Here is a 22355-nt window from a genome sequence, read left to right on the forward strand (position 1 = left end):
CTGTCTATTAGATGGCAAGCCTGTAAAAATTCATTCAATAGATACTTTGTAATATGGATGGGCAATATGAGCCCTTTCAGGGTGAAACATAGGCAAGAACCAGGAAATTCTGTCAGATATTGTTTTGCTGTAGGCCTTGTCCATGCAGAAGTGTTTCGGCAATATGTCCTTCAGCGGTGCAGTTAGAAGAGCCACTATGAGGCTGGGTTTTACTCCCGAGTACACATGGTCTTGATGTTGGTTCCCCCTTCTGCACCTTTTTCCCCACCCCATTATTTGCTAACAATACAGTTTCTCTGAAGAGAGGAGTCCTGTTATGATTCTCACTGCCCATTAGCTAAAAGGCTCTTTTACATGGGGCCATAACAGCATTAAGCGAGCACCAATCATAGAGATCAGTGTTCGTTTAATTGGCCTTTTACACAGGCCGATTAGAGTATATTGGGAAATGAATCATATGGTCGTTTGCCCCCCATTTAACTTTAACTCCTTAATCACCCTGAAGGACCGGACACTTTCTGTGAATTTACACATGTGGTGATTTTATGGCCCTATTTTTTTTTCTTAGGCTGCCAAAATTATTTTTGCTGCTTTTTTTGTGAGACTATTCACCCTTTGCAATCCAATTTTGGATTCAGGGTTTCCTAGGGGGCTTTCTCTTTCTGCCATTATACAATCGCGCCATCTGCTGGCTAGAGCCAGTACTGCGGTATGGGACGTGCTGGAGAGGCCCCTGACAACAGAGCGGCCAGTAATCTACAGTAAGAATACCCTGCTGGACGTCTTCCGACATCGGAGCTGTACAGCCTTCAATCAGAATGTCTTTAGACATCAGACAGTGGATTGGAAAGGGTTAATAGGACTATTTTAATAGCTTTTTTTCATAGAATTTCCTCCCCCCTCTTTTTTTGTTTATTGGGGCTACAAAGAGTTAAAAAAAATAATTTATAGTGCTTTATTTCTAAAATTATTATATGTATACTAAAATTAAAAAAAACATAAAGTATAAGAGGGGATTCCCCATTTAGTTCCAGACATTTTGATATATAATTTGTATATTTTTTCCTAACTTTGTAACTTGTTTTTTGTATCTATGTCCCCCATGATGCCATAAGAGCCCCAGTTACATGGAACAACATCCCCCTAGTGCAACAATAGTCACTGGCAGAGCTGAGCTAGGTCTGCTAAGACCGAGTTACCCTGCCATGCCAGTGGGCAACCAGTGATCGCTAGGTCAAACAGTGGAAACGGCACTTCCGCTTCCTCTATTCCCTACTTAGCTCATTGAGAGCTATGCAGTCTGCAAAAGAGAAGGTTAAAAACCGCTTCTGTCTTCTCTTCTGTGACCCAACCTGCTTCAATCCCACACCGTAAATTTACTATTGGCTTTAGGATTAAAGCCCGGGACGAAGGGTGGCAAATATATGGTCCTTGTTGAGATAATCACTGTTGACAGCACATCACCCATTCACATGGGAAATGTGCTGCGGAGAGGGATTATTTTCATAGGCTGCAGTAAGGATGCAATCAGCTGACGAAAAAGTGTTCGCTCATTCATTGGCTGATTGTTGCCTTGTTTACACGGGGGGAATGGTCCAAAAAATTTGGATTTTTTCATGGTGAATTATGTAGGAGAAAAAAAAGTTAAAACTTGCCTCCATGTAGTAATATTATGACGTTATACCATGTTCCTGCGCCTTTCATTGCCTTCTCACTTTCGTTTCATTTTCTTTCAGTCTTTTAGGGAGGAACTGGAAAGTTTAATTCAGGAGCAGATGAAGAAAGGAAACAACTCCTCCAATATCTGGGCTCTCCGGCAAATCGCTGACTTCATGGCCAGCACTGCACCATCTGTCTTTCCCACCTGTCCAGTCAGTACGTTCTTCCACTTTCTCTCTAGGGAGTTTGGCTGGGGAGGGTGAAGCTAGTGAGTGTCAGTACATTGCTGACAACTATTTAAAGTACAACTTGACTTGACTCAAAGATTTTACATTCTCTCTGCGTTGCACCCTAGCAGCAGACCTCAAATTTTTCCTTTGTTGAGGTGTGTCACTGTAGTGGGTGCAGAGACAGCAGAGACACACCAGCCCCAGAGTTTAAGGGGGCCTGATTGCTCTTCCACCACATGAGAAGACACTAGTATTATAAGTGACACATGGTAGGTGGAGGCCCTGTTATAAATTTTGCATCAGAGGATGGGAGCTTCATGATACTAATGAATTCTATTTACTATGATTTACCAGTATTACACCTGGACATTTGCGACAGTCCTGGCTTTTTCTGAGAACTATTGCTTTAAATTCTCCCTGGATTTAACTTCTGAATATGTGACCTTCATTTTTCAGACTCGTCCATGGCGGCGCCTATCAATGATCTCCACTGCAATGATATTCTACCTTTGGCAAAGGGCGAAAGGCTTATGAGATGCAAACTCGCCAGCATCTACAGACTCATAGACCTCTATGGCTGGGGCCAACTCAGTGGTACTGTTGCATCAGTGAGTAATCTGTTTATACCTCATTGGTTGTGAGGCTCATAGCTGATATGGTTGCTACACTTACAGTATAATAACTATATATGTATGGGTCCATATACTTTATTTTATGCAGGCCATACACATTAGATGTATATCAGCCAAATCAACTCATTTCGACAGGACCAGCTGACCATCTAATGTGTATCAGGGCTTCTGACTTTGAGGTAGTATGAATCGAGCTGCTGGAATTTAAGATTCCCCATCCTTTTGTACTTGGAGAGATAAGCTGCTTCCAGAGATATCTAGCAGCGGCTTTCTTCCCTTCCCTATTGAGAACATAGTTATGCTTTTCAGTAATCTTCTGCTCTGTTATTTTATATTTTTTCATTTGACTTTCAGATAAGGGTTAATAAAGAACAGGATCACTTCCTAATCAGTCCGCGTGGAGTGGCTTGTAATGAAGTGTCTGCTTCAATCCTAGTAAGTTAGAAAGTATCAGCGGATGATAAGTAATTTACCAGTATATAATCTTAAGGTCCTTATACACAGGCCGCAATGTATATGTTATCATGTCCATTGGTCACATAACAAGGCCACAAAGTAGAAAGCAGAGCTAAAAGAACTGGTGGTTTGGCGCAAATCTCCAAAGACACATAAATAATGAGAATGATAAAACTTGAAACTTCTTGTATATACGTGTACAAAGCAGGATGTGGGGCAGCAGTGGAGGAACAGGAAGCAGAGAAGATCTGTGTGTGATTCTCCTGGCTGTCCAAGGAGTTTTCTTCATGTTATCACAACCCCCCTTATTAATCAGAGAACATATTTGCTCTCTGATTGTCACATATGGGGTCTTTTTTCCCAAAAAAGGAGCTAAAAGATGAGCATTTGCTCATCTAATCCGTCGTCTATGCCTTTTAACCTCACAGATGCTACAGTCATTGCTGACTACGTCATCTAAATGTTTTTAACAGAAAAAAATTAGTTTTCTGCCTGTTACACAAGGCTTTAAATATTGAAACAATAACAAAAATAAAAACTACACATAATTGTTTTCACTGCATCTCTAACAACTTGTACTATAAAATATTACATTATTTATTTTACAAATACAAAAAAAGAAAATGCCAAAGTAGAGATTTTCTGTTCATCTCATATCTACAAGAGTACTTGGTTTCTCTCACTGAGAACAATCACACATTTCTCAATTCTCCAAAACAGGAATAAAAAGTAATCAAAGAGTCCCATAGAATTCAAAGTGATATAATAAAAACTACAAGTCTTGCTGCAAAAGACAAGCCATTATACAGCTCTGTCGATGGAATTATAAAAATGCTCTGGTCTTAGAATTTGGTGACACGCAAAAAGTTTTATTGTAAAAAAAAGTGTTTATATTATACAAAAACAGTAAAACATAATATAACTTCTTAAACGTAATGTATTATGTTAGGCCAAAAAAAGACATTATATCCATCCAGTTCATTCTGTTTTCCCCCAATGTTGAACCAGAGGAAGGCTTTCCGACTCCAGTCTGGCGATCAGAATAATCCCTGGATCACTGACCCCTCTGAAGTAATTAGTGACTATAACATATAATATTGTATTGTTCAAGAAAGACTTCTAGGATCCTCAATTTCTTTTAGTGAATTTGCCATCACCACGTCCTCAGGCAGAGAGTTGCATAGTCCCACTGCTGTTACAGTAAAGAACACCCTTTTATGTCGGTGTAGAAACCTTCTTTCCTCTAGACGCAGAAGATGTCCCCCTGTTACAGTCACAGTCCTGGATATAAACAGATGATGGGAGAGATCTCTGTATTGTCCCCTGATATATTTATACATAGTTTTTTTCTAAATTAAATAACCCAATTTTGATACCCTCTGTGGGTATTGTAGTCTGCCCATTCCATTTATTACTTTAGTTGCCCGCCTTTGTACCCGCTCAAGCTCAGATATGTCCTTCTTGAGTACTGATGCCCAAAACTGTCCACAATATTCCATGTGTAGTCTGACCAGTGACTTGTAAAGAGGAAAAACAATGTTCCCATCATCTGCCCCTAGACCTCTTTTGATGAACCCCATGATGCTATTTACCTTGGCAGCAGCTGCCTGACACTGGTTACTTCAATTAAGCTTACAGTTAACTAAAATCACCAAGTCCTTTTCCATGTAAGTTTTGTCCCGTGTAATAACCTGTAGATTACAGTTGACATAAGAGTTAAACCATATTGTACAAAGAAATTACTAAAAGTTATTCAATACAATTCAATTACATGTAGCCAAACTTAGGTCCTATAAAAACTAGAAGTCGTCCTGCAATATACAAGGTGTCATACAGCTACATTGACAAAAAAATAAAAAGGTTATGACTGTAAATGATTAAAGGCTAAACTTTCTTATGTCACTAAAGGGAGGAGAAAAAACTTACGTTCTGTGCCAAATGTATTTATATGAGACATAAATTCAAAATCTACAATAAAAAAGTGACATTTTTGGGAGGGTTTTTCCAATTTTAATGTGACTGTTAGTTAACTATACATTAATGAGCCACTTCCCTCATGATCTCCTAATAGGAACTTTTTTAAAAAATTCCCGGATAATCTGTTTAATTTTATGAAAATCAAGCCCCATTTACACACAACGATTATCGCTCAAAATTCACTCAAACTATGTCTTTTGAGCGATAATTGTTGCGTGTAAATGCTACCATCGTTTACTTTTCAAACGATGATTTTTAGTTGAGCTTAAAATCCACCGTTTGGCCAGGCAACTGATAGCAGGGATCGCAAACTGTGTTTCTCCACAGCAGCACTGATAATATTGTATTCGGCTGCAGTCCTGCGGCAGACCAAAAGAGCTATATCCAGAGAACAGACCACCTGCTGTTAACTGCATACAGCTCATGGAGGCTCATTTACATGCAAATGAAGCTAGTAAGCCCATTAACAGCTTATGCAAAATGATTGCTCAAACTGTCAATCAACCTATCTTTTGAATGAATTTTAAGTGATCGTCTTTGCGTGTAAATGGAGCTTCAGTTCCACACTTCAAAACAGCATGATCTGTGTGTGCATTGGAGGTCCCAGTAGCTCTTCAATCACTTTCTACTTGGCCATTGTCATCCACAGGTAAAAGTGAATATTTTGGGGGAGATGGTAGAGGTTGGCAGCTCTAGCTTTGAGGTAGACACCAGCGACTTCAGCCTGCACTCCGCTATCTACTCAGCGCGACCGGATGTGAGATGTATCATCCAGCTCCATACAGCAGCGACAACTGCGGTGAGATGAGTGGACTTATACTGTACCCATACGTGTCTGCTTATGGAGATGGCAGTACCGCCATTGCTGGTCACCAGATCTCCTGAGTGAGGAGACTTTTCTGGTCTTTTGCAGGTGTCGGCAATGAAATGTGGCCTCCTGCCTATCTCACATGATGCTTTGCTGGCAGGAGAAGCGGTATATTATGATTTTAATGGAGATATGGAAGAAGAAAAGGACAGGATCGAACTTCAGAAGTGTTTGGGACCAACGTGCAAGGTCAGACTTACCTTTGGAGCATTCCTTAATACAGTCTATATTTAAAGCCTTGTGGAAAACAACTTGACAAGTTGTGGTCTTCTTTAACATTCTAGGTGCTTGTCTTGAGGAATCATGGGGTTGTTGCCCTTGGCGAATCAGTAGAAGAAGCTTTTTATAAAATTTTTCACCTGCAGGCGGCCTGTGATATCCAGGTAAGTAATGCATCTCCGATCAAAGTGGCAAACGTGTTGTAGTCTTAAGTTTTCCATTTTCGCTCTATAGATTTCTTTTATAGTCTAAATAAATGGTTTCTGATCTGTAGATCTCCTGTAACAGCTGGGGAGGTACAGGTTAGAGGCCATACTAGTTTAAGCAGGGAGCGTTACCACCTTTGACCTTACTACCGTGTGGTTGGCAACCCCTGGCAGAAGCGGCTCGAGCACCGCGGCAGTTAGCCCTGCCCAATCTGATCCTCCCCACCACTCATGCAGTGCTGATGCACCTAGCATGTCAGTGTTCTGTAGATCACTCTTTCTGATAGGGACAATGTATAATAGGGCTAAGCCTGCCTCTGGAGCTCTCTGTCGTCATCTTGACCATAAAAGGTATTGGAGCTGCGCCAATGCTGGGCAGCAGCAGTAGCAGAAGTGAGAGATCTGTATGTTTACAGTGGCAGAGCCTAACGATTGAGGCAAGCGGCATGGGCTGCGCTCCTCCTGCTGGAGGAGCAGCTGTGAAGCATACATGGTCCTGATGACTGGGGCCAAGTATGGATGTTGAAAGGGTCCTCATAACCAGTGGCTAAATGGGCCATGCCAGATGTGGACCACCAGAGCGAATGACCCCACAGTGCATGGGAGTAGAGGCAGTCTTTCACTACACATGGGACTCTGTCCCAGTTTTCGCTAAAGGCGCTATGCATCCAAGCCGGGATAAAGACACAGCAGCCATAGATGTGAGGCGGGTTTCCAGCGACTCAATGTGAGCACACTTAAATGACAATGATGATGTGATTGACATGGACTGGAGAGTACCTCCCTATAAGGGACTGTGTCATCACATTTATAGCCATTGCATTAATAAAGGCCAGCACATTGAAGAGAGTTAATAAACTGATTAACTGTTACATAAAGATGCTATGTACTGGGGTGACAAGGCACTGTACAGAGGGCCTACGTGCCAAGGAAAAGTTATGAGAGACAGTAGTGATGTTCCTCATTCTGTGCTGCTTGAGAAACGTTCCCTGGGCCTACGGTGCGGTGAGTCTGCAGAGCTCCGGAATTACAGATACATGAGAGAGACGGCCTGTGTTACGTGGCAAATACCATGCTTAAAGGCGCACTAACTTTTCAGACAACTTACGCTCATGTAACAGCCTGTGTTTCTCATTAATCTTGTAATATACTTCTATATTACTGCCTGTTAGTTATTGAGCTTCTGTAGTAACTGGGATACTAGAACATCGGGGAGGGGCTATCTTTACAGACTGCTCCCTATACTCATAGGCTGATAGACCTGTAGACACAGTGTCTGCAATCTCCACCATCTCTGCCTCTCCTTCTGTTACAGCACGTGTGTGTGTTTGTACATTATATTGGGTTTACTAATAGCCAGAATGTCTCTGTATGCCTGAATCACCCTGAGAAGGCGTAGGGCTGGGCATTTGATACTGCCTCCCTGCTGATTGGACCAGAGACAGAGCAATACAGCATGGGAAGTAAGGGAAAGGAAGTACAGGACAGTGAACTACTGGCAGAATGGTACGCTTACAACACGCCCCCTGCTTGAAAGTGAATTGCAAACAGCAGAAAAATGGGGAAGACCACCTGAAATTGAGAACTCAAAAATTTGAAACGGGGTTCTAACATCAGAAAATGAGCAGATACGAAGAAACTATTATATTTTATAAAATTTGTTGGAAACTTGGGTACGCTTTAATTTATAGTACTGATTTACTCATATGGGACAGAGGAACCTTATCAACACTATCAGGTTTCAGGACCCAAGTTCAAATAATGGTAATACAACAAGCAACTTTATATTTCCCTCCACTCTCCTGCCTTCTGTGTGTCACTAGTGGCATTTGCCAGAACTGGCCTATAGTATCCATGATAAATTCTGAGGCTACTTCATCATATAAGCTAGCAGAGCAACTCTTCACAGACAAATATATCACAAAATCCACATCATACATGTGGAGTTTGATATGGATTTTCTGCATAATTGCTGTGGATTTCACCCATTGCAAATCCACATTAAAATCCGTATGGTAAGGGGCTTTTTTATAACCCAATAATCAGGCAAAAATGTTCACCCAAAAGTTCTATGTCCTCATCCTCAGGCTTCTTTCACATGAGGGCATATCAGGCGACTGTCATGCGCTGTGATCTGATGCATTGAATTCTAATGCATCAGATCACATGGGCATATTTCTGAGACTTAAAAACGCCCGACCAGCCCAATATAGCGCCGGGCGTTTTTACGTCGGGCCCAAAAGATAGTCCTGGAACTATCTTTTGGGCCGGAATACGCCGGCCGCTGCATGGGCCCATATGGGAGCCCATGGCATCGGCCCTAGGTGGGAGGGAGTTTAGCAGCATGGCTGCTAAACTCCCTTCGTCTGTTCTCCTCCTCCCCACCCCCCCTTCCTCCTGCAGGCTCACCTCTCGTTCCTTCCCGCTCGTTCTGTGCAATGGGAGGGGGCGGGCCGGGCCAGAGCTAAGTACCGGCCCACCCCACTTCCTCCCATTGATGGCTATGGACAAGGGGTGGGACGTTGGCGGAGCTAAGCGCCCACCCTCTCCCCACTCCTTGTCCATAACCATCAATGGAAAGGGGGGAAGGCGGACTGTCGCTTAGCTCCGCCCTGTCCCACCCCCTCCTATGGCACAGAACGAGTGGGGAGGAACGAGAGGTGAGCCTGCAATGGGGAGGGAGGGGAAATCGCATTTTCAAATGCTCATTCATTGGCTGATAGGCTTGTCTATACAAGCATGAATGTATTTGATAGTCGGATGAACATCTCCTCGTGTAAATGGGAATATATGTTGCTGACCAATGACAGCTCTACAGGGACAAACAGTTATATGAACAATTGTTAGTTCCCTAGTAGAGCCTGAAGTGACTTGTATAAAGATCTTATTGATTGCCACTCGTCTACCAAAGTGAATTGCTCCATGCGAATGGAACCTGAGATGTCTGTGGCAGATTTGTCAACCATGTGCAAGTCCAGCCTTACTGTTGGCAGCCATTGACACCTTTAAATTCATATTTTCATCAGTAAGAATAAATACAAATCAACCTTCTCACACATGAAGACATTACACGTAGAACTCCATTGACCCATGATGTTGGTCCTCTCAATCACATGAAGCAATCTTATGAAATGTAACATTGGACATGGAGTGGAACATCAACGTGAATGTGATAGACCTGCGACTCTGTAAATATGAAATCTCCTGTTGTAGGTCTCAGCCGTGCCCAGCGCTGGGGGGCCGGAGAATCTCATCCTGCTAGATCGAGAAAAGTACCGTCCACATGAGGTGGGCACAGTCGGCTGGGCAGGAAGCATGTTCGGACCCATGCAGAAGAGCAGGTTGGGTGAACATGAATTTGAGGCTTTAATGAGAATGATGGATAATCTGGTGAGTTTGTCATTTTTTAAAAAAGCAATGATAACAGAAAGTTAATAAAGCAAGTATATTTATTAGAGATGAGTGAGTATACTCGCTAAAGGCAATTGCTCGAGCGAGCATTGCGTTTAGCGAGTATCTCCCCGCTCGAGACAGAAGGTTCGGGTGCCGGCAGCGGGCAGGGAGCTGCGGGGGTGAGCGGGGCGGAACGGAGAGATCTCTCTCTCCCTCTCTCCCCCCCGCTCCCTCCTGCTGACTGCCGCTACTCACCGCTCCCCCGCGCCGGCACCCGAACCTTCCGTCTCGAGCGGGGAGATACTCGCTAAAGGCAATGCTCGCTCAAGCAATTGCCTTTAGCGAGTATACTCGCTCATCTCTAATATTTATGTATTTCAATATGCAGCACACTTGAACTTATGCATTTGTAAATTATTTATACCCCTATAGAGCCAGGATGTACTAAAGAGCCATACAGAGTATATATAGGGTCATTACAAATAATCTTCCTGATTTGAACCCCTCATAACTCCCGTTTATTGACACTCGGATACATAAAACAGAAACTCAAAAATTTTCATTTAGCTAAACTATCCAACAGTAAGATGGTCCTTGTTACGCATAATGACCAATCACAGCGCAGCTTTCACTTCTCAAACTGCTGAGATTAAATGAGTGCTGTGCAGCGATTGGTTGCGGTGGGCAACAAGGACCGTATTACTGTTAGACACCCCCACCCCCCATCATATTCACAATGAAGTCAGACGTGAGCTTAATAAGTGACTATGAAACAGATGGATTGGTCATGCAGGTCATGATGATATTGAAGCTCTTCCTTGGCCTCCATGTTCTCCGGACCTTATGCCTTGTGACTTTTTTCTCTAGGGGAGTGTTAATAATAGAATCTACATTCCCCCCCTTACCATCCACCATGCATGACCTGCGAGGATGCGTCACAGAAGCCATTGCATTAGTCAGTTGTGATACTTTACAACATGTACTGCAGGAACTCGACTACAGAATCAATGTGTGTCGAATGACAAAGGGGGCGACACTGATCACCAATGATGTGGAAATAAATATTTTTGATGCTGTGCAACAAAACATTTTGAATTCCTGCTTCAATTAATATTAAATTTATGTATTTGAGTGTCATTAAAAGTTAGTTATGGGTGTTTCAAATCATGAAGATCATTTGTTATGACCCTGTATATCAGCTAATACCAGTGTACAGTACTGTGCAAAAGTTTTCGGCAGGTGTGCAAAAAGGCTGCAAAGTAAGAATGCTTTCAAAAAATGAAAATGTTAACTATTTATTTTTGTCAATTAATTAAAAGCAAAGTGAATGAAATAAAGAGAAAACTCAATCACATCAATATTTGGTGTGAGCGCCCTTTACCTTCAAAACAGCATCAATTCTTCTAGGTACACTTGTACAAAATCAGGGATTTGTTAGATTATAGTTGAAGGGCTGGAGAGCGGTACAATAATGAGTGTCTGCAGGCAGCAGTGAAGCATGATGGAGAGCAGTACAATAATGAGTGTCTGCAGGCAGCAGTGAAGCATGGTGGTGAGCAGTACAATAATGAGTGTCTGCAGGCAGCAGTGAAGCATGATGGAGAGCAGTACAATAATGAGTGTTTGCAGGCAGCAGTGAAGCATGATGGAGAGCGGTACAATAATGAGTGTTTGCAGGCAGCAGTGAAGCATGATGGAGAGTGGTACAATAATGAGTGTGTGCAGTCAGCAGTGAAGCATGATGGAGAGCAGTACAATAATGAGTGTCTGCAGGCAGCAGTGAAGCATGATGGAGAGCAGTACAATAATGAGTGTTTGCAGGCAGCAGTGAAGCATGATGGAGAGTGGTACAATAATGAGTGTTTGCAGGCAGCAGTGAAGCATGATGGAGAGTGGTACAATAATGAGTGTGTGCAGTCAGCAGTGAAGCATGATGGAGAGCAGTACAATAATGAGTGTCTGCAGGCAGCAGTGAAGCATGGTGGTGAGCAGTACAATAATGAATGTCTGCAGACAGCAGTGAAGCATGGTGGAGAGCCATACAATAATGAGTGTGTGCAGACAGCAGTGAAGCATGATGGAGAGCCGTACAATAATGAGTGTCTGCAGACAGCAGTGAAGCATGGTGGTGAGCAGTACAATATTGAATGTCTGCAGACAGCAGTGAAGCATGGTGGTGAGCGGTACAATAATGAGTGTCAGCAGACAGCCGTGAAGCATAGTGGAGAGCGGTACAATAATGAGTGTCTGCAGGCAGCAGTGAAGCATGGTGGTGAGAGGTACAATAATGAATGTCTGCAGACAGCAGTGAAGCATGGTGGAGAGCAGTACAGTAATGAATGTCTGCAGACAGCAGTGAAGCATAGTGGAGAGCGGTACAATAATGAGTGTCTGCAGACAGCAGTGAAGCATGGTGGTGAGCAGTACAATAATGAGTGTCTGCAGACAGCAGTGAAGCATGGTGGAGAGCAGTACAATAACAAGTGTCTGCAGACAGCAGTGAAGCATAATGGAGAGCAGTACAATAATGAGTGTCTGCAGGCAGCAGTGAAGCATGATGGAGTTTCCGTGGGAGTTTAAGGCTGCATTTCAGCAAATGGTGTTGGGGATTTGTTAGGATTAATGGTGTCCTTAATGCTGATATATACAGGCAGATACTTATCCATCATGTAATACCATCAGGGAGGCGTCATATTGGCTCTAAATTTATTCTGCAGCAGAACAACGACCCCAATCAGGGGCGTAACTATAGAGGGTGCAGGGGATGTGGTTGCACCCGGGCCCAGGAGCCTTAGGGGGCCCATAAGGCCTCTCTTCTCCATATAGGGAGCCCAGTACTATGAATGAAGCATTATAGTTGGGGGCCCTGTTACAGATTTTGCATTGGGGCCCAGAAGCTTCAAGTTATGTCTCTGTGCAGCATGGTTTAGGTATGGGTACGGGTACAGATACAGATAGAGGGTGGGCCCCAGCTCACGTTTTGCATCAGGGCCCCTGAGCCTTTAGTTACGCCCCTGAGTCCCCAATCATCCAGCCAATATCATTAAGAACTATATTCAGTGTAGAGAACAAGGAACTGGTGCTGTTTCGATGACAAAGGGTGGTCGCACCAAATACTGATGTGATTTAGATTTCTTTTTTGTTCATTTACTTTGCATTTTGTTAATTGGCAAAAAAACCTATTGACACTTCTATTTTTGAAAGCATTCTTACTTTGCAGCATTTTTTCCACACCTGCCTAAAACTTTTACACAGAACTGTACATTTGATTACAGGACACCTTTATGAACCCCATGGCCACTTTGCATCCTGATTTCGGATACCTCTTGAAACGCCATTATAATGTGGTGAGGAGGTTAAAGTTTTAGTTGATCTGATAGTATACCATGAAGGATGGAGAACCAGCATCTTGGAAACAAGAAGTCTGTTGTGTTCTCAAAGTACAACTCTGTTATAAGGAATGTGAACCAAACTTATCTAGGTTCTGTTACTCATCAAGTCTCTGTATTTGTCAGCAGAAGGAAATGTGAAGTGTTTATAGCCTGAATAAACTGTATATAATGTTTAGTAAACTGTGACTGCTGTTCCATAGGGCTACCGTACGGGCTATACATACCGCCACCCGTTTGTGCAAGAAAAGACAAGACATAAGAGTGATGTGGAGATACCTGCCACAGTAACCGCATTCGTCTTTGAAGAAGAAGCCATCCCGCTTTCAACATTGCGACAACATGCCCAGAAACAGCAGAAGGAAAAGACCCGCTGGTTAAATACACCTAATACTTACCTGAGGGTCAATGTAGCAGAGGAAAGTGAGAGCGCTCAGAGGAGCAAGACCACGGTGAGAGGCTACTCAATAATACTACTAGATAGTGCATTTAAGATAGAAGGTCATAAAACACAATAACAGAAAATACAGCCATGAAAACTGCAGCTGTACCACTGTTGGCCACAAGGTGGCACTACAAACCCGTATGCAGCCCTTAGATAGGGTAAGGGCCATTTCACGCTTGCGTTTTTGTTTTCTATCTAGCTGTTTCATCATGGGAGCAGCAAAATGGAAAGAAAACGTTTCCAGTTTGCTGCCTGTAGAAATGTAATGAAACTGAAGACCTTCAGGATCAATCTGTTTCTCAGCTTCCCGACTCCATTCTGGTCTTTACACTGGGGGCAAAAGTACAGACTGTTGTTTCCAGTTCAAAAAGTGGGACAAAAACGTTTTGGTTTTTTTTTTTACATTGTAGTCAATGGTAGGCTAAAAAACAGCGGAAAGCAATATGTTTTCATTCGTTTTCCATTTCTGTTTTTGTATCAGCTTTTACTTTTGAGCAGGAGAAAGGGAGGATGGAATGATGCGCAAGCCAGGCAGACCCAAAAAACAGATCTGTAAGATGTTGAAAAACAGAAGTGAAACAGAAATGAACGGAAAGCATATGTTCTTTTGTTAAGGACTGGGTTGATGGATTTGCCGAAAAGATGGAAAGGATGCTTTGCATTCATCTCTATTTCATTTCCGTTTTGTAATCTCTTGTGATTTTCTCGACCGTGTGAAAGCGGCATAAAGCCGCCTGCAGACGAGCGGAAATCCCGCCGCGGGATTTCCCGCGGGATTTCCGCCGCTGAAAGTCTGCATAGGAGTGCATTACAATACGCACTCCTATGCAGACGGCCGCGGTTTGGCCGCGCGAAATCTCGCGCGGCAAACAAACCGCGGCATGTTCTAATTTTCTGCGGGGCACGCACTCACCTGGCCGCCGGCTCCGGTCTGCGCATGCGCCGGCTGCGCGGCAGCCGGTACATCAAAGAGCCAGGGCCGCCAGGCGCGGTTGAGTACGCGCTCGTCCCTGCAGGCTCTGGGGTCGGATCGCGTGGCGAGATTTCTCGCTGCCGGATCCCACCCGCTCGTCTGCAGGCAGCCTAAAACTGATGTATTTGTTTAATGTTAGGGTTTTGTTATGTATTTTTGCCAAAATATTTACTTGCAGCAAAATTGCATCGGTTTCTACAACAGTGTTGCAGTTTCGCAGAGATTACAAAAATTGGTGCAAAAAGGCAACCAAAACATATCTAAAAGTAATAACTTCGAAAACTTCTTTAATGTCTAACAAAAAGACACAATGTTATAGCTGGCTTTCGAACTCACTTGGCTTAATGGAATAGATCTGAAAAGCATATATACGATTATATATACACATACATATGACAAGGCACAGACATGGTGTGCTTAATTTGCACTTAAAACAATACCAGAACAGGATGAGCAGAGGAGTAAATACTTAATTAGTCCACTGATAAGGAAAGTTGTATGGTCTCTAAATTGGTGTTAAGGGGTCACCAGGTCTGCGTGTTACCTCTGCTATAGATTTCTCATAATCACCAGTCACACATGAAGCCTTTCGAAAAATTTAGGTCTCTGTTGAAAGTGTCAAAGATGGTTATAAACTTGTACTCCCAAATTATTTTATGACGTTGAGATTTGAAGTTGCCCTTTAACCCATTTAGGACCAGCCACAGTAAATTTACGGCGGCTGGTCCTGGGCTTAGAGCACCGCCGATAGTAAAATTACGGCGGTGCTCTTAGTCTCCTGCCTCTGCAATCAGTCAGAGGCAGGAATGGGTTATCAGCTGTTAGTGACAGCTGATAACCCGGAGCAGAAGGCAGGAGGGGTTTTTAACCCTTCCTGCCTTCTGCTTCCCCGATATACAGTGCTCAATGAGCACTGTATGGGGAAAGTGAAAGTAACATTTACTTTCACTAAGGGAGCCTCGGGGGGTCATGTGACCTACTGGGATTCCCTGCTACTGCAGAGCTGGAGGGTCAGACTAGACCCTGGCAGCTCTGCAGGTGACTAATGTCACCACAGGGGTTGCTTTCCCCTGTAACTAGGGCTCCTATGGACGCCCTAGCTACAGCGGGAAAGTGTCAAATAAAAAAAATAAATGTGAATGTCCCCCAGAGGTCTTATATGACGTCATGGGGGACACAGATAGCAAAAAACACAATTACATACATCAGTAAAACAAAATAACAGAATAAAACAACAATACGTACATAAGAAAGAGAATAACACAAAGCAGACGCTAACAAAAACTGTTGCCGTATGCGCCCTACAAACCAAAACCATACATACTATATATCAAAATGTCTGAAACAAGTAGCGAAACCTATTCCCATACTTTATTTTAGTGTAAATATAAAAATAATTTTTAAAAAAATTATAAATGTTAGTGGTTTTTTTTTTAGCTTCTTACCCCCAATAAAACTTAAAAACGGAACAAAAGTCAGTGAAAAAGATATAAAAAAATAGTCCTATATGTCACGGGGAAAAAAATGCAGCAAAAATAATTTTGATAGCTAAAGGAAAAAAAATAGAGCAGTAAAACCCCCACATGGGTAAAATCCCTAAAAAGTGTCTGGTCCTTAAGGTACAAAACAGCTTGGTCCTTAAGGGGTTAATATAGTAACCTTCGTATGTTCTGCGTTGTGTCCATGACTAAAGAAGTGCTCGGCCACAGGTAATTCTCTCTTTAATCGTGTGGCGATGAGATCTCTTCTTCGCATTCAGTTTCTGTCCTGTTTCTCCGACATAAAGGCCCCAGCAGGACATTTACTGCACAGGATCAGGTACACAACATCAGACGTGGAACATGTGAATGTCCCCGGGATCTTATAGTCCTGCTCTGTGTTGGGGATTTGTATCTTGTCCGCAGTCTGTACATGTGAGCAGGTCTTACAGCTCCTTACATTGCAGGGATAAGTTCCTTTTTGTGTGTCAGAGGGCAATGCACTCCTGATTATAAAGTTCCTGAAATTTGGGAGTTGCCTGTAACACAGAAGGGAATGGTCCGGGAATATAGTTCTCAGACGATCATCCTTGTGTAGGGTATGGTGGAGTTTCTCTGCGGTTTTTCTTAGTACCTCTACTGTGAATTGTAGGTCACTACTAAAGGTACACATTGTAGCTTTAAAGCATGTAGAGGTAGGAGTCACACATGGAACGTGATGCTTGAGGGGCCCAAAAGGCCCCTTTGCCACATAGGAATACACCAGTACTATAAATGGCACATGGTAGGTGGGGTCAAATAATGGTGTAAGATAAAGAACGAAAAGACATAGTTGCTTGTTCAGGGTCCTCCTTTGTTCAGTACTGCCGGTCCAATCCCTGTGAGTGCAATCTCAGAAGTGAGTGCAGCAGTCACATGCGGTTCATCACTAACGTGACCACTCACCAGTGTGTATGTGTACATGAACCGCACGTGACCACTGAGGCCAGTGTGAGTGGTTATGTGAGTAGTGAACGACATGTGACTGCTGCACTCGCAATATGGAGGTGTACCTTGTCGTTCTAAACAATAATGTGCCGCCAACAATGTGGTAATACTCTGGGAATGGTCAGCAATACTTCTAACAAGGCAACGTGCCTTGTCACATCCAACACTGGTTTATGTTGGTTTGAGGATATGGATGGTCCACGATTGGACCGGCTGCACAGAGTCCTGATTTGAACGCTACTGATCACTTTTGAGATGAACTGAAACATTGGGTCAGGAAATATGAACAGCTTCTATCTTCAAGAGAACTCACCAGATGTTTGCAGGATGAATGGAGGGAAATACCAGCTAAAGTGGATCAGACATTAGTAGTAAAGTATAGCCCAGAGAGTATTCAATATCATTGGGGCTAAAGGAGCCCCCCTAAATATTAGCATACCTAAATACATACTAGTTTTGATTCTTGCTGAGGTGTCCAGTTACTTTTGGTAGGATAGTGTATTGGAGAAATTTCTGCAACTGGAAATCCTTTCTATTCATAGGATTGGAGTTGTTTTGGGGGCATTGATTTCTCCAAGCTCAATTTAGATGAAAGGGGACGTTTCAGAAATTTCGACAACAAATCTGTAGTGTGTGAATAAGCCCTTGTGGGACACATTTCAGAGCAGCTATAAGCTACAGTACATTCTCCTGATGCAGGTCAGTAGTGGAAACTGCTGCAGACCTTTAAAATAGTACACAAGCATCTCTGCTCAGCAAACATCTGTTACTCATAAAGGTCAAAGGAATTATTTTTTTTATCGGATCAAGTGAAGATTATGTCCCCCTATGACATAAATTTCATTAGATGCAAATATTTTTAGTTTAGGTAACAATTTTTTTTTAAACAATAATTTTTATTGAAAATGTTCCATTTTACAAAGGAATATAACACTCAGATAATGTATGCAGGCGTACAAGGCTGCGGGGTTAGAGGTGCTAATATAACTCTAATCCATTATAGCCAGATTCTTCTCAATCTTTTATTGTTGTTTTTGTCATAGAAATGATTCAAAAACCTCAGTGGCCTGGCCAGGGACAACTTGCAAAGGGGAAAAGGAGGGAGGCAGGCAGGTATTGGGGTAGGGTTCTCCTCTCATTGGGCAGCAACCCAAGGGGGGAGGGATCCCAAAGGTTAGATTTCGGGCTTTGTATCTATAGTGCAGTTGAGGTGCCAGCCTTCACTGTAAGGAGGGCATGATCTATCAATGGGGTCCAAATATTTAGAAATCTATCAATATATATTATCTGATATTGATGTTAATTTCTCATCAATCCGGTACCAATTCATTTGGCGTTTAACCTCAGAGAAGTCCAGTGAGGTTTTTTGCCAAGATCGAGCGATAGTTTGTTTTCTGGCCAGGAAGAACAAAATCAGCTTCCTAGAGTTTGTAGATATATTCCCAATCCTTTTGTTCAGTAGGGCTTCCCATGGGTTTTTACGCAGGTTATGATTAGTTACTTTATAGATGAGGAAGTAGACCCTAATCCAGAGTCTTTTGACTCGAGGACAGGACCACTATGTGTGGAAATATCTCCTGGGGAGGAACATCCCCGGAAACAGTCTTTAGAGCGACCTGGAACCGCGTGAGCAATTCTTGTTGGGACTAAGTACCAGTGTAATAGGATTTTATACGAGGTTTCTAACGTCAGTGTATTGCGGGCACCACAGTTGGTTGACTTCCAAATCTAGGACCATTCGTCCTCGTCTAGAATGTTGCCTATATCTCGCTCCCATTTTGCAACATGTGGTAGTTGCTAACGGTACGAGGTATGTACAAGGCCCGAATATATTTGTGAGATAAGGCCTTTTGCTTGTGGGTATTTGAGACAGAATGTTTTGATGGGGTTGTTTTTAATGGGTAGTTTGTGTTTTTGAGCAGAGAGGATATGAAATTCTTGAGCTGTAAATAGCGGAATATTTCAGAAGATGGTAGGCCAAACTTCTCCTAGTTTAGATAACAATTTATTTATGAACATAAACATAATCGTAATGCATAATCCTAAACGGGAAACTGCTCGCAAAATGCAGAATGAGAGCATTAAATGCACTGATCTCTCTGCATGAATTCTGCAAGATATGTTCGATGTAAGTTATGTAGTAGAGATCCAACGCAGAAGTTGATGGCAGCTTTCGCAGTCCAGATTGTTTGCAAGAAACTAACTCTGTTTCATGAATTCCATGAGCGGTGTTATTCGTACCATCTATGATAGGCTGGAGTGTCTTCTCAAAGAAATATCAATCCATTTTAATTTGAGGTTATAGTAAAAATTAGTGTTGAGTAATTAGGGAAATATTGGGGTCGGGACTGCATGACCCAACTTTTAAAAACTTATCGTGACTCGGAACAGCTGTTTCCGAGTCCCATTAAAATCAATGGGGGATAAACATTGGCTTCACTAACGTACATATGTGTATGTCTTGTTCTTTGAATATGGCTGAATTGCTGGGGTCCTAGGTTCACATCCCATCAAGGATAACATCTGTATGGACTTTAAAAAACTCCATCCAGATGCTGCCCCTGGCCAGATTTGAACCTACAACGCCAGCACTGCGAAGTAGCAGTGCTAACACCTGAGCCACCACATCTATCCTTTCTGCTAAAGAGAAGAATAAGAACAGGAAGAATGAACACTAAGAGAATGTACAAACAACATCCAGATGTTGCCCTTGGACTTATTGAAACCTACAACTTCAGCACCACAAGGAAGCTTTACTAACAACGGAGCCAGCAAATTTATTTTTTCCTCCCTTCTCCAGAGGAGGAGAAGATGGAGTAAAACAATAATCACAAAGAGAACACACAAACTCCATGCAGATGTTGTCCATATTCAGACATGAACCTAGAAACCCAGCTCTACCAGGCAACAGTGCTAGCCATTAAGCCACCAAGCTTCGTCCTTCTCTTTCTTTGTCTTCCCCTTGCCTATACTTTTTCTCCTCCACTGGAGTGCTGGGGTCCTAAGTTCAAATCGGTCCTAGGAAAACATCTGCATGGACTATGTATTGTGCTCTTTTTGTTTCTGATTTTGCTGCCTCCTGCAGAGAAGGAAGACCAAGTATAGTGGCGCAGTTACTGGCAATGCTGGAGTTCTAGGCTCAGATCTGTCTAAGAGCAACATCTGGATGGTGTTTTTATGTTTGTTTTGTGTTTATTCTTATTGTTTTTTCCCTCCGCTGAAGTAAAACAGGCCAGTGTGGAGGCTCAGTTGTTAGCACTGCTGCTTTGTAGTGTTGTAGGTTCAAATCTGACTGAAAGTCCATGTAGATGTTATCCTTGATGAGATTTGAGTCACATTTATAGGAAAAACACACCTACTCTTTGACTTTTATTTGTAAAAAGATTTTCTGATGATTTGTCCAAAAATTCAGCTTAATTTTATCGCCCGGTCGTTCACAATGAGCAACACTAGTAAAAATGTCCTTTGTTGCCCATAGCAACCAATTAGAGGTCACCTTTCAGTTTACTAGAGCTCATTAATATATGAAAGCTGAGCTCGGATTGGGTGCTATGGGCAACGAAGGATAAACTTACTACAAGACAGCTGGATTAATCTTTCCCAATGTCCCTGAGGAAGCAGGGCGACATAATCTTCACTTGTTCAATTAGGGGAATATGAGTGTCAGTGGGGATGCAGTAGGGGAACATAATCGTCACGTGTTCAATTAGGGGGACATAATCTCCACTTGATCTTTTATCTACCTAGAAAATAAGATGGATCCAAAAAAAATAACCAAAAAGGTCATCATAGACATTAGATATTTGCTTTGAGATCTGGCCAATCAAATGTTTATTGTCAAATGATGCACATCAGATTTTCAGCAGATCCAATCACGTTCAAGTCCCCTATGAGGCTAAAAATAAGTAAAATAACAACTTTTTAATTATTACAAAAAATTTTAAAATATCAAGTTTAACAACCCCAGCTGTTGCAGAAAAAAGTAAAAATAGGTATTGCTGCATCTGTAAAGGTCCAATTCATTAAAATGTCCCATTATTAATCCTGCATGCTGGACGCTGTCAGAAAAAAAATATGCAATTCTAGAATTTCACTTTTTTGGTCACCCTGTCTCTAAGAAAAAACTGAATAAAAAGCTATCAAAAAGTTGTATATACCCCAAAGTGCAGGACATCCCGCACAAAACGAGCCTTCACACAGACCCTTTGAGAAAAAAATAAAAGTTATGGGGATCCAAAGATGGCAATATAAAATGGTATTTTTTAAGTGCTACTGTATAAAAAAAACTATAAATTTGGTATCGCCGTATTCGTACTGATGCACCAAATAAAGATAACATGCTATTTTTACTGCACCCTTAACACCATAAAAACAAGCCCTTCAAAGTCTTCTAATATAGAAGAATAAAACCCATTCTGCAAAAAACAAGCCCCATATATGTATCACTGGACAAATAAAATAAAGTTATGATTTTTTGAAAGTGGGGATACCAGAACTGCAGAATGTGACCTGGACATAGGAGTATTAGTGACACTTGGACATGAAAGGGTTAAGGCTACACAGCAACTTTAGCTGTAACATGGGTCGCATGGCCATGAATCGCCATGTAGGCCTACAGCTTCGTAAACTAATAGAAGTCAGTGTGGTCCCACTGCGGTCACAGGTTGCTGTGACCCCAACCTGGCGGTCGCAAGAAGTCCGGACTCAGTGGATTGCTCGGGATTACTGAGTTGCGGCAACTTGTGATCTCCAACACAAACACATTGATTTCTATTAGTTTATCATATCACAGGGCTACAAAGCAATCTTTGACCGTGCCACGTGTTACAGCCAAAGTTGCCATGCAATCCTAGCCCAATGCATATTACCCTAGCCATTACAATTATAGTACTATACATAACATACTATACAAAACACACACACACATATATATATACACATATATATATATATATATATATACACAGAGAGAGAGAGAGAGAGAGAGAGAGAGAGAGATATGCATGTGTGTATATATGTATATATAGTGAGTTTAGAGTTTATAGTCCGCTGCAGGCATGGTAATTGTGTTGGGAGGAGTCAAACTTTCAAATAGAGGCCCATCAATGATACTCACGCCCCCTAACTAGTCGCTGAACAAAATTTCTCCCAATAATGTGTCCAACTGTCTTGAAATTGACAAGTGAACAGCAATTGCTTTGTGTAAAAGCACACAAAAAGTATTAGCATGTTTAGCGACTTTTTCATGTGACTATCCTGACGATAGTTGACTCGTGTAAAGCCACCCATTCATTTCAATGGGTATATTCATGTAGGCTTTTATTTACAGGGACGGACAGTCCAAGTAAAAAAATTGAAGCATGTCCATTGAAATCAATGGGATCTTAAGAGATTGTCCAGTTGTAAACAATTGATGTCCTATCCTCAGGATAAGTCATGAGTA

General features: G+C 42.2%; 1 protein-coding gene across 4 annotated transcripts in view; it reads left to right on the top strand.

Annotated features, from left to right (window-relative positions):
* Window positions 1-22355, top strand: part of ADD2 (adducin 2) — a 94729-nt gene that overhangs the window by 48694 nt on the left and 23680 nt on the right. For all 4 annotated transcript variants that reach the window (XM_066593023.1, XM_066593022.1, XM_066593025.1 and 1 more), the window contains exons 3-10: window positions 1737-1875; window positions 2346-2497; window positions 2876-2956; window positions 5604-5753; window positions 5868-6011; window positions 6107-6205; window positions 9461-9637; window positions 13233-13481. In XM_066593023.1, coding sequence (XP_066449120.1) covers window positions 1737-1875; window positions 2346-2497; window positions 2876-2956; window positions 5604-5753; window positions 5868-6011; window positions 6107-6205; window positions 9461-9637; window positions 13233-13481 — 1191 coding nt within the window. The remainder of the gene's footprint in view (window positions 1-1736; window positions 1876-2345; window positions 2498-2875; window positions 2957-5603; window positions 5754-5867; window positions 6012-6106; window positions 6206-9460; window positions 9638-13232; window positions 13482-22355) is intronic.

The sequence above is a fragment of the Eleutherodactylus coqui genome, chromosome 2 (assembly GCF_035609145.1).
Source record: "Eleutherodactylus coqui strain aEleCoq1 chromosome 2, aEleCoq1.hap1, whole genome shotgun sequence".
Classification (NCBI taxonomy): Eukaryota; Metazoa; Chordata; class Amphibia; order Anura; family Eleutherodactylidae; genus Eleutherodactylus; species Eleutherodactylus coqui.